General features: G+C 35.0%; 1 protein-coding gene and 1 long non-coding RNA gene across 4 annotated transcripts in view; one reads left to right on the forward strand and one right to left on the reverse strand.

Moving 5' to 3' along the window:
• Positions 1–5,844, reverse strand: part of LOC129805280 (regucalcin-like) — an 8,334-nt gene extending 2,490 nt beyond the window's left edge. Inside the window, exons 1-4 of one of the 2 annotated variants that reach the window (XM_055853087.1) lie at positions 5,770–5,844; positions 4,838–5,000; positions 347–565; positions 12–227 (exon numbers count right to left, since the gene is read on the reverse strand). In XM_055853087.1, coding sequence (XP_055709062.1) covers positions 12–227; positions 347–565; positions 4,838–5,000 — 598 coding nt within the window. In that variant the 5' untranslated portion in view covers positions 5,770–5,844. Of the gene's footprint in view, positions 1–11; positions 228–346; positions 566–4,837; positions 5,001–5,474; positions 5,600–5,769 lie in introns of those variants that run through there. The other variant, XM_055853085.1, reaches the window with a different exon arrangement.
• On the forward strand, positions 188–12,202 carry LOC129805297 (uncharacterized). Of its 2 annotated transcripts, none has more exons than XR_008752078.1 (3): positions 188–251; positions 309–600; positions 11,509–12,202. It is a non-coding gene; the product is annotated as an uncharacterized LOC129805297 (long non-coding RNA). The 2 variants fall into 2 exon arrangements; XR_008752077.1 differs by having other exon boundaries at positions 322–600; positions 11,509–12,201.
• The last annotated feature ends 343 nt before the right edge of the window (positions 12,203–12,545 follow it).

Raw genomic sequence — 12,545 nt, forward strand, 5'->3', positions numbered from 1 at the left:
GGAAATCTTACAAATTTCACCCGTGACGGGATTATAGGAATGCTCTTTAACATCCAGTGCACATGAATCGATATAGTAGAATTTATTGGTTTTCTCATTCCAGGCCAATCCATTGGAGATGCCAATGTTACTTTTTAGTTTGTGAAAAACTCCATCCTTGGTGAATTTGTACAGAGCACCAAGGCGCGCATCGAAGATGTCACCACATTCTTCCAATCTCATTGTTCCTTGGACAGAGACAAATTTCAATGGTTAGTTTTTGTTTTCTTTTGGTTTATATTGAGAATTCTCAGGAAAATTTTAGGCAGAAAAAAATTCCAGGTATACACAAGGACTTTGACCTTACCAGCAAAGAGACGTCCTTTGGGATCGGCTTTACCATCGTTGAAGCGATTGGTTTTGTATTTGTGGTCATCTTGTTCCACTTGACCAACCAAACGGGTCACTTTGGCCGTTGCTGACTTTCCATCCCACGTCACAACACCCACACGACGTCCAATTCCGATGGCAAATTCAGAATCATTTCCCTCCACCGGCACAATGAATGAGATCACGGGTTCTTTCTCTGTTTGGAAACAACAGAATCATAACAAAAAAAAGGTAATGAAAGATTTTAATTACTAATTAGAGATTTCGTTAGAAATTTTGTTGTAAATAAATTTTTAAAAGTACAGAATGTGACAATAGAAATGCAATTATCTTATTTAACTAAAAATTTAATTAACTTAGAATTTAATACAAAGAATTTTTTTCTTGGTTACACTGAGAGAAATCCGAAAAAGTTAAAATAAAATTCCGGAAATGTTAATTTTACCCTGCAGTATTGATCCGAAATCGGTGTAAATATTATGCTTTTTAGGTGTATTAGGAGTTAAAGGTACCCTTTTTCATGTTAATTTTACACTTAATAAGGTGTAAAATTAACATTAAAAAATGTTGATATATTTTTACACCTAAAGTGTTAAATTTATGAGGAAAAAAAGTTAATCTTAACCTCTTTTTTTCTCAGTGTATCTGTTCAAACTCCACAGAGAGAGCAGTATACATTATTCCTCGATTTTCTGTTATATATATTTGGCTCCTTAGCCCACAAGGGGTCTTATTTTGGAAATCTGAAGTTTCGATTTTTCTAATGCCACGCTGTTTGATTGTATAGGTTCGACAATTACCACGCTTAGAGTTCAAACGGTTAGAGATAGAGACTTGGGACCTTCGGGGACCCCTATCTATAAGTCGATTCTGCGACCATTAATACGCTCCTCCTTTCCCCCCATTCCTCCCCTAGCCCCACCAAACCATGTGTTTTGGGATTACTCGAAAATACGTAGTGCTATTTTTTTTTCATTTTTAGATATGTTTTAGAGATTATCCATGCGAACATTGCAGCCTTATACAGTAGACTCTCTCTCAATCGGGCATATGGGGCAAACTATCATCCAAATTAACGAGAGATTTGGGCATCAAAATCATTATAAATTTCACAAAAAGCGCTCTAATTTTAAGAATCACGATAAAGCAAGGGAAAATACAGCGAAATTGAACAAATTTGCTTTAAAGTCGAACGTGAAAATCGTAAACAAAATTTTGCACCCGATTGAAAAAGAGCCGATTGAGCGAGAGTCTACAGTACGAAAATATCGTTGAATCATTCATAAAAATGGGTTTTTAAGGTTTAATGACTCTATAAAGTGCATTTTCCAACCAAATGGTAAGGGAGACTGGGGCAAAAAGTCACAAAACGGATATTTTATTTTTTTTACAAGCAAGCTACCTGAGCACCTCCAAAATTTCTAATTAGCACAGTTTTATAGGAAATTTAACGCTCTCTAACTGACTGGTTCTCTGACCGACTTTCTCTTACTCTGTGAAACTCATTTTTTTCTATTTTGTAAAGAAATATATTTATCGAACCGTTTTTTAAAAAGTAATTTTGTGATCATTCTCAAAAATGCTGGGGCAAATAGTATAGTATAGTATGCCTAAGATACTATCACATTTTGATTCACTTTATTTCGAGATTCCGTAAATTTAAGTATCGAGATTACATATTTTCAGGAAATTTATTCTTCTACACCTTTGTAAAACACCGTTTTCTCTATCTGAGCGAGAAAAGCGCATTTTAAGCTATTTTACAAAAAAAAAAAACACACAAAAGACTGCAAATCGTTTGACCAATGCAAACAACAAGCGGCGAGACATGATAATGACGTTTCTTTTCACCGTGCGTGGAACATCAGAAATTGTTTCGGTTTTTGTTACTTTTTGATCCATAGCTTTTGTTACTTTTTACCCCAAATGGTCGTTTTTAATAAAAGGATTTCTGGAGAAAAGGATCTTTGTAAAATTCTAAAATAGATATCGGATTTGTATTCAAAGAATATACAGATAATTTGGGAAATATTCACCAGTGCATCAGATTTAATATAAGTAGCTAATAATTGATATCTTCTGCACGGAAAATATTTTAAAAATAGGGCTAAAAATTTCGATATTTTTTATTTTTTAAATTCCTTTTTCAAATTCTAAAAAACTTACGACATTGAAGAAGACTTATGGCGGCTATTTATGGAAAAAATTTTAAGCCGCTATCTTATTTGTCTTGGAATTTCCGAGAAAACTGAAATGATTCCAACCGGTCGGTAATGAATCTGTTCATATAAATAATAACAAAAGGCACTTCTTTATGTAAACCCATAAGAAAAAAAAATTATAAGTTCTAAAAGAAAATAGAGAACTGAAAGTGCTACCCTTACTTTAATTTTCTGGGTATGAATTGTCCACGACGAATGATATGATCATTCACTGAAGTACTGATATTAATTGTTATGCATAAAAAACAAGTAGAACACCTTAATAACACAACCTTTAGCACCCGTCTAGGGTTGGTAGGGAATGGGTGTGTCAAATGAAGATAGGATTTGTTTAGATGGGTTTGGCCGTCGACAGGATTGACATGGGTGGAATAGAACATACGTTCTATACATTTAGTACATTTTATAGATTTTATTCATTGTTAAATAACAATTTCCGCAATCCAGAAAGACTTGTTTTCTTATATTTGGGTAAAAGGATAAGGATTCGTCTCATTTTTCAGGAAATGTCGAACTTATTATTTTAATTCTACTTAAAATACCGTTTTTGGGTAAACAAAATTGATTATGTGTTCCATCTTTGATAATGACCTACTCATCCTCAAGGGACTAAAATTCATTAAGTGAGTATGTATTTTCGAGTTCAAACATGTCATAAAGATTCTTCTTTGTTTCGATTTTGAACCAACTTACAAATCACTTCAAAAACTGCCCAAAATAATGTAAAGAGTTGAAACCATTTCCAATTTTGTCTGGAATAAAAAGATCTTTGAATTAATTAAAACTTAGCCCAATATGTTAATATATGCGCAATCCAGAGCTTTTTTTAACCCTTTGCCCTTGCAAAACCATTAGAAGGAATAATTAAAGGTCATATGCATGTGTTATAGATTCTAACACAAGCCTATTAATGCACGAAATATCGAAAAATAATTAGACTATCGGCTACTTCAGTCGACTTAACCTTATATTACTCCAAGAGATATGTTGTTCCTAGGATGGAGATCTACAACTGGTGAAAATTTGGTAGCCATCCCGTCATCCGACATTTGAGTAACGAGATCGATCGCTCAGAATAAGAAACGAATAATTCGCAGTAGGCAAATTTTACAGGAGAGCGATTTAAAGCTGAGATTTTACATGCAGAGTAGGGTAAGCCAGCTTATAATTTCGGAAACATTTTTTGTTCCTCGAATTTCAATGAATTTTTAGTTTTTGCGTACTCTAGAAATAATACAATGCGAAAAATAACAAAAAATGTCGATTAGACGAACAAAATGATTTGAAAAAGACATTCGAAGAATTCCGGAAGGGTAAGGAACTATGAAAATGAAAGTGGCCGAAATAGGCCACCAATGTTATGTCAACATTTTTATTCATTTTAGAATGTATTAAGAATGAATTTAGAGAAAATAAAGACGATAGACTGTCTACAAGTTTCCAAGGAACACAAAAAAGTAACAAATAAATTCAATTTGTATTAAAAATATTACATTTCAATCTTGAGACTTTGGCGCTTGCATGCAACTATGCCGAAATTTGGCACACTTACCCTATAGGCTTTTTGAGATTTAAAATCTCTATAACTTTATAAATAATTATCTTTCAAGTATAATATTCACAGGAAAGGTTAGGGTATAAAGAAGTTATCCAAAAAGTGAATAAAACGATTTTTGTATAAAACCGAGTTGTTCGACTTATATTCTGAGTCGTCTTATATATAATTCAATTTTTTTTATTTCGGACAGCATAGGAATTTTCCAACTTCAAATGGCTCTCCTGAAAATCTGACATTCTGAGATAGAACGGTATGAAATGGAACCGACGATATTGATTTTGTATTTCCAAGCTATACAAAATCACAATATATTTTTATGTTACCGCTTATTTTATTTCGTTTTTCACTATTTCTTAAAACATTGTGATATTGCATTTCTGTTATCTCACCCTGTGTTTTTATCACTTTGTTCACTCGAATTTATAACTGCCAAGAATTTTCTTTCATTCGTTTCATTCATATATTATCAAAGCAGTGATAAGTTATTGTGTTTTAACCGTTAAAAGCTTCGCTAGGCTTATCGGACAGTCATCCTCTTGAAGACTTATGGAAAATTATGACATTGAGAGACTTGTAATATTTTTTTTTCACACAAGTTCAATTTTCTTTCACTGGCACAATCATATTTGAAGATCACTTTTGAAATTACTTTTGATGTTACATGATTGCTCTTTAAAAAAAAACTCACCAACAGTTGCGGAATAGGTCTTATTTTCAGCATAAGAATAGCGATTGATAGTTCCTCCGTAGATATCAACGTAGTACAAATTTTGTGTTTTCCAATCCCAATGGGGTCCCTCGCCTAGATTTGTAAGTGGTGCTGGGAGCTGATCAACTTTGTACGTGGCCATCTGAATGAAAATTGTGGTTGAACGTGATGAGATTGCAAACAAAAAAAAGTTATAAAGAAACTGTGGTAATTTGAGATTATAATGTCAATTGAGCGCGAGAGACTGCTCAAGAATGAGTTGGGTTTCCAGTTGCGAGATGAATTTGTGCCTGACTTTATCAGTCTTTTGGGTGTTTATATATGTGTCTACACAGAGACAGAAAATAATATAACTCAGTCTTATGGAACATTTATCTTGCATAAAGCAATATGTTATGTATCTCTTACTGTTATCTGTCAGTAAACTTTAATTATTTTAATTGCATCAAACAAATATAATGCACATTATGTGTTTTCAAGATCAAGTGCAATGTAAATTCTAATCAACTAATCAACAAAATGATTGACATTTTCCCTATTCAATGCTATATATTATATATATATTTTTTAATGAAATATGCTTTTAGCATTTTGCTGCAGTTATGCAGAAACTCACAGAAATTACTAAATTAGCCAAAATCACTGAGAGAACAAAGATTTTCATATTTATTCTCTTTTTTTTTGATTCTAAAGATCACGAGAAAACTTCGAATGTGTTTTATGTGCAGGAAAGACACAGGTATACTGAACATCTTGGTTCCAATATCCCCTCCTCTAAACACGATTCTTTATACATATATAGCATGAATATTTCACACTTAAACTTTTACTTTCATTTTCAAGAACGAACAATACTTTTTTGCGCAAGCAGAACCATGCAATTTTATTCAATAGAAATCAATTAGACTTACATTGACGGGAGTGGGGACGAATTGTAAAGTCAAGTTTACTCCGATGGGGATCAGATGAAACTGAGGAGAAAAATGTGACTGAGACCAAAATGTGCTTTGGTTGGGATATGAAAAAAAGGAAAAGGAAACTAAAATATCTGACCTTAAACTTCCTTATATGGAAATGTCTCTTTTTTCTTTGCTAATTCCTCTTTGAGAATGGGCTTATCATCCTTATCGTGCTGTAAACGTGCACAGTGATAATGTTTTAGTCGAGCGAATAGATTTTTTTAAACAGACGGTTTGTTTCCGATTTAGGGGTATGTCAATATATATTTTTATTCCCTTTTCAATTTTATATTTGTCGACATATTATTTTTTTTTTAATTTAATTTGAAGAAATGTTTTGTATATAACAAATCATAACAATTAGTCCAATAGTCCAATTGACTTATATAAAACTTGTGTGAAAAGAAAAAAAATAGCGTATTGGGAGTTACACAACCAAACGTGTCTTAACGGTTACTGAATTTAAATTCTTATTTGCATTAATTTCTTTCAAACATCATTTATTTTTATAGTGTTACTGTGTTATCACACTTGCATATTAAAATTTTAATGTGATTCACATTAATTGTCACTGGTGAGAGTCCAAATGTGTAATTTGTGTGTTTGAATCATTTTATATTCAAAATTTGATCTATTTGTTGATAAAAAGGTAGACTTGGCCCTCAAAATTTGATATAAATTGATTTATAGCATTAATGCGAAAAATTAATGCGATTTTCGCTTTAGTTTTTTAATGTGAAAAATATTTATGATTTAGGTAAATTTAAACTTATTTTTGCAGGCCAAGTGTACTTTTTTATCAATAAATAGAAAAACCGCAAATATTAAGTGACTCAAAGACACAAATACCACAAATGGACGCTCACAAGCGACAATTAATGTGAATCACATTAAAATTTTAATGTGCAAGTGTGATAACGCCGTAAGAATCTTGAATAAGTATTCGTCCGAAAGAATTCACTATTATAAAAGAGAATGAAGTGAAATGTGATCAAAATTGACACAGCTTCACAATCAATTTGTAGAGCTTTATTGTAACATGATAAGATCCAGTTTCATTTTTAAAAATAGTATAGAAAGCCTTATTATGTGAAATTCTTAACAATCTATACTATGATTCTACAAAAATTTCATGTCTTCCGATTTGGGCCAAACTTTGCCAAAATGCGTTTTGCCACTTCCTGATCACGAAGGTGGCTAAGCAACACTCCCGGCCGGCCGGCCGCTCTTTGGAGTTTAATACTCCTAAACTAAAAGAGATATCGACTTGCGGTTTTCGGCAAATGTTATATATCGTATGAAAATTGCAACTTGGTGCATTGACCCCTCACGCCCTACCCCCCCCCCCCCTTCCGCCATTTTGAATACCCCCTTTTTTGTTTTCTTAATGGCTCCGCCTCTATGGCATCGATCGGGCTCAAATTTTAGTATGTTATAGCCTGGCCTTAGGGCTTTCGATCAATGCCAAACTTAAGATCCCTTGATCCCCCTGACCCGATCTATAAAGGTCCAAAAAAAATTTCTTAAAATAGCCATAACTCCGGTTCTAATTATTGGAATTTAAAAAGTGAGAGCGTTTTGAAAAGATCACGCGAAATGCCACTTTCCCTTCTAACAACGCAAGTTCATAAAACCACCGCTAGGGTGCTATTAATTAATAAAAAAATTTCAATTTTCTAAGTTAAATAGCTCATAAATTCCTTCGTGAATCACACGAAGGAACGTACACGTACGGATGTGAATCTAATCCGTACCTAAGAGAAAAATTGTTCAAAAGTTCAAAATCAGTGAAAACAGTTTCCTGAAAAAAACCTTCCCAATTGATAAACTGAAAGTGATGATATTGTTCAATCCCACACAAAATAACGATCCTCATAAAGTACAAAAAACATAGTTTAGTCGACCACTGAAGAAGGTCCACATCCAGGACCGAAAGCTCTGGGAAAGATTAAAGAAGTGTTTTTCTTTGTGAAGTGACTTCAAATCCACTGGCCACCACCGGAGAGTCCCCTATCAATAAGGGATCAAAGTTCACGAAATTCAAAATGCCATATCTCCTGTTCTATTTGACCGATTGTGATGAGTGAAGGCACAAATTAAAGGTCTCGCAGAATTTTCTAAAACATTTGAATTGCGTAGGACCAACGCTAAGGGCGCCACAGTCGAAAAACCAATTTTCATATTGCATAAACTCAATTATTTCAACTCTTGCTCATCCGATTCTGATGATTTTCGGCATAATTGTAGAGGAAATTTACAGTAGACTTTCCCAAATTCGGGCATTTGGGACCAAAATGTCAACTGAATCAGAGAGAAATTCGGGCGTCAAATTGTTTGAAATGTAACGATTTTTTGTTCATTTGCATACTCATATTGAGTTCACATGTTCATTGCTATTATAAATTGCATGAAAACCACTTAATAATGCAAAATCACATCAAAATTAAACTAATTAAATCATGACAAATTTGAGCATATTTGCTTCATTTGAGAACCATAATCGAAATTGAAAAATGTCAACAAACTATTTTCGAATTTAACTGCCGCCCGAATTAAAAAGTAGCCCGATCTTAAAAGAGCCGAATTAGCGAGAGTCTACTGTATTTCTATAATTTGTACAAACATATTTTGTTTGCTCAAATAATGCCATATATCCGATTTTGTCGATTTAGTGTGAAAAAAAAAAATTTTCCCACAATTACGCTGCGAAAGTACGCAGATGCTGATATGATCGCTTTTATTCGACTACGTTATTTAAAATAAAGATTTAAAAGAAAATTCTTACAAAATTCGGTCATTCTTTGACATTGTTGTAGTTTATCACATGAACAAAATGCCCGCTGTGATCAAAAAACGTGATCAAAAAACGTGTTCAAAAAAGAAATAAACGGAGTTATCTCGGCTTCCGAGCAACCTATAAGATCAAGTTTTGGGACAAAATTATAGAGGAGATTCTGGCCTATATTCCACTATCATCGTTCTGTCAGTTCATTTTATATCCTAGATATTTTAATTTAAATGAAAAGTTTGCAATTTGTCAGAAATTTGATTCCAAATTGTTGTAGGGTAAGTGTGCCAAATTTCGGCATAGTTGCATGCAAGCGCCAAAGTCTCAAGTTTGAAATGTAATACCTTTAAGAGAAATTGATTTTTTTTATTCCTTCTACTTAAGGAGTGTTGCTTAGAACCTTGTAGACAGTTTATCGTCCTTATTTACTCTGAAAATCATTCTTAATATACATTTTAAAATGAATAAAAATGTAGACATAGCTTTGGTGCCCTATTTCGGCCATCTTTATTCTCATAGATCCTTGCCCTTTAGGAATTCATCCAATGCCTTTTTCACGTCATCTCGTTTGTCCAAGCGACTTTTTTCGTTATTTTTTTTTGCATTGTATAATCTCTAGAGTATGTAAAAACTAAAAATTCATGGAAATTCGAGGAACAGAAAAGGTGGCCGAAATTGCAAGCTGGCCGGAATTTGGCACACTTACCCTATAATATCTCTCGTCTTTAGTTCCAAATCAAATTTTCATGCAATCCAAGTTTGCTCACGTTAAGAATCTCACCTATAATAAGCTAATCTAGGCTTATCACTAGCTCATATGTTTGGACTCGTTGGAAAGGTCTTGGAATTTCCGATAAGACTCCATTCGGTTTTGAACCGGTTCATAATTGTTAACTGATATTTAACCGAAATTTACTCCTAAGCTGTTTTGATCGATCATTTTAGATGATTCAATATGTTCAATAAATCTGTTATGAAATGGTAAACGGTAAATGATCCGAAAGTACTTTTGAGGTATAGCGTCTAAGTCACGAATTCGAGCATTCCGCAAAGCTGGGACGCTTTGACACACCTTTTTTGGGGTAATAATTTATTAAATTAATAATAAGGAGGTAATAATTATTAAGGTAATATGTTTTTTTTTAAAATTAGGAAACCCTTTGGTGGATCACTCATATTGTAATAAGTGCGAAAAGCAACAATCAAGCTAGATTTTCAGTATAGTTTTCTAGCGCCTGATATTCCTCTGACATTGAGTGGTTTGAGAAGAAGTGGATGTGGTCAAAAAGGTGATGGGAGTACTTCTCTCTTTTTCTTAGCTCTCTCATTCTATGTAGGATCAATTTGGTCAGCAAAAATTGCTGGGTTTTTGGAGGATTGAGACGAGTGTGCGACGAGTCAATTGCCCTGACACAAATCCAGAGGCGCGCACATGAGAAAGTGAACTGTGAAAATGTGGCAGAGAGGAGAGCCACCACAATACGGATGGGGAGAAAAAAAGACTATAATATCCACCGCAAGTATTTCGTGATGGCAGAAAGCGTTTTTATCTGCCTCTTGCGCTGATGGGATTTGTGTACAGGTAAAATGCTGTGGCATCAACTCTGTAGGCTTCTCTTGTTCATGGGTCAGAAAAGGCGCGCAGATGTTGAATGTTTGCCAGCACAGAGTCCGAAGCGGAGAGCTGGATGAGGTCGTGGTGATTTTATTGTTATACTTCGAAATGGAAGTTACTGCACACACAATGATACATGGCAGAAGAAGTATCTTCTGGGATGTCTTTCCTCTGAATGAGCTGTACTGTGATGATGCTTGAGCACAATGTGGGGATTGCATGATTGAAATGAGATGGGAGAAGAGGGATGGGGGGGATAACAGAGTGGGATTCTATATCCTACGTCGCCCTCTGGATTGGGTAGCGTCCAGTGGTTAATGGTGTGAGACGATGCCCACCCACACACACAGAAAGCTACTGGCCCATTGCTGGCGGGTGGGATGTGAGATTTTCTCAGATACGCGCGCCACGACGCTCACCCTGGAGATGGTGGAAGATAAGGACGCCCGCCTTCTCCTCACCCGCCACCCCAGCAGGATGAGGGTTCATCTCCTGTGTGAGTTTGCTGATGCCTAGCTATTGATTTTTTGGTTTGCTCGTTGGATTCACATTTCGCAGGCGGCAGTAGCTCGACAGTGTCGTCTCTCGGAGCCGAAGCATTTCAGCGGAACACGCAGGGAATGCCACTTGAGTTGGCTCTCCTCTGTGTTGAGCAGAGATTTTTGGTATATACATATGTATTTTTGACAAGAAATGGTGAGATTCAACAAAGGCGAAGCCCTTTCTTAACTATTTCGTTCTTACTTTTGGACGTTCTCACAGAAATCATATACGGAAGATAGAACTTGAAGTGAAAATAAAAATAAAAATAAATTTTATTATAATAAAAAAATATTTTGGAAGATTATAAAAATCATGAAAAACTACGGATTTTTTTTAAAAAATATTTTTAACATAGTTTTGTGTTGCTGTGTAAAGCGATGTCTAAAAAATATTATTTTTTATTTATTTTTATCAGTTATCATTAACTATTTCTCAAGGCCTATTAATACTATTAATTATCCAAAGATTCTCTATAGAATAAATTCTAATTCTAGCATGAAGTAGGATTTCCTTTAAAACAAATCAATCCTTTTTTTCTAAATCTAAATTATCTAATCTCTAATCAGTTATTTAAATAAATTGTGAGCATTAAGTGTAATAAAATGATTGCATATAGTCAGACTGCTGAAGCGAATTTTTGATTTCCTATGCTTCCCAAAAAATCTAATGCTTTGGGATTGGGGGATATTTTTTTTTGAAACTCGTCTCGGAGCTATTTGATCACTTTTGTGGCTTCTACTTCCAGTAAAATCCATCACAGAATTATTATAAGTTGAACAATAAAGGCACGTGGAAAAGAGATCTGTGGCAGAGATCGCGAGTCCGGATCATGAAGATGCACATAAATGGTTTGTGCAAAATGCCATGGCTATTTATACCCAAACATACAACACAGCTCAGAGAGTATCTCGAGATCCGCCAGCATGATTCAGCGATCTCTGTGCGAGAAGCATTGGATGTCCAGTAAAAATTCCACGAGGGACTCTTTTTGCCTGTCCTTCACCTGAGAAAGTCAACCGTGGCCACACATGGATATAGAGGCTTGGGATGTGTGTTGGTGACGGTGTCTCGTCGTGCATCTTCGGCGGAACCAGCAGGCATCCACGGAGACACTCCATGACGCACCAGAGACGGATTCGTGAGAATCTGGGGGAGATTATCCCGGGATTGGTGTGCATTAATTAGCTTCCGGGGATGCTAGTACAAAGGGAATGATGTGAGATGGGGTATGTGCATTGAGTAAATGGGAATTTTATTCATTTGGATCGAATTCCCTCTTTCCTGTTGCCTCGAGCTTGGTGGAAGCAACTCCCTGGCCTGAATCGCGCGCGAGCAGGATAGAGTAAGATAGCATGAGGTGTTCCAGTAGTTGCCCAACGAATTTTAATCTCGAGCTGTGTATTTTAAAAGTCACTGCTATTGGAATTAAAAACAAAGTTATATTAGTCAATTTTCTTTGGATTGAGTTCTTTATACTGGATATTCTGTCTGCTGAGCTATTCTCTCAAGGATTCTGGAACACCTAAAACGCCTAAAACAAATTCTCCAATGGAAAGGCATGATTTTTTTTTAAAAAATAGTTTTCGGCATGTAGGGGAGACTGGGGCAAAATTTGCCAAAACGGATATTTTATTTTTTTCACAAGTTATCAGTGAATCTGAATGATTTCTATCTAGCATGTTCTTATAGGGGAACTCAATGGGTCAAGTGGTAGAGCACTCGCTCTATGATGCAAGTGTCCCGGGTTCGAATCCCCTTTAGGTCACCAGGAATTTTTCTGGT

Source organism: Phlebotomus papatasi, chromosome 3 (assembly GCF_024763615.1).
Source record: "Phlebotomus papatasi isolate M1 chromosome 3, Ppap_2.1, whole genome shotgun sequence".
NCBI classification, from domain to species: domain Eukaryota; kingdom Metazoa; phylum Arthropoda; class Insecta; order Diptera; family Psychodidae; genus Phlebotomus; species Phlebotomus papatasi.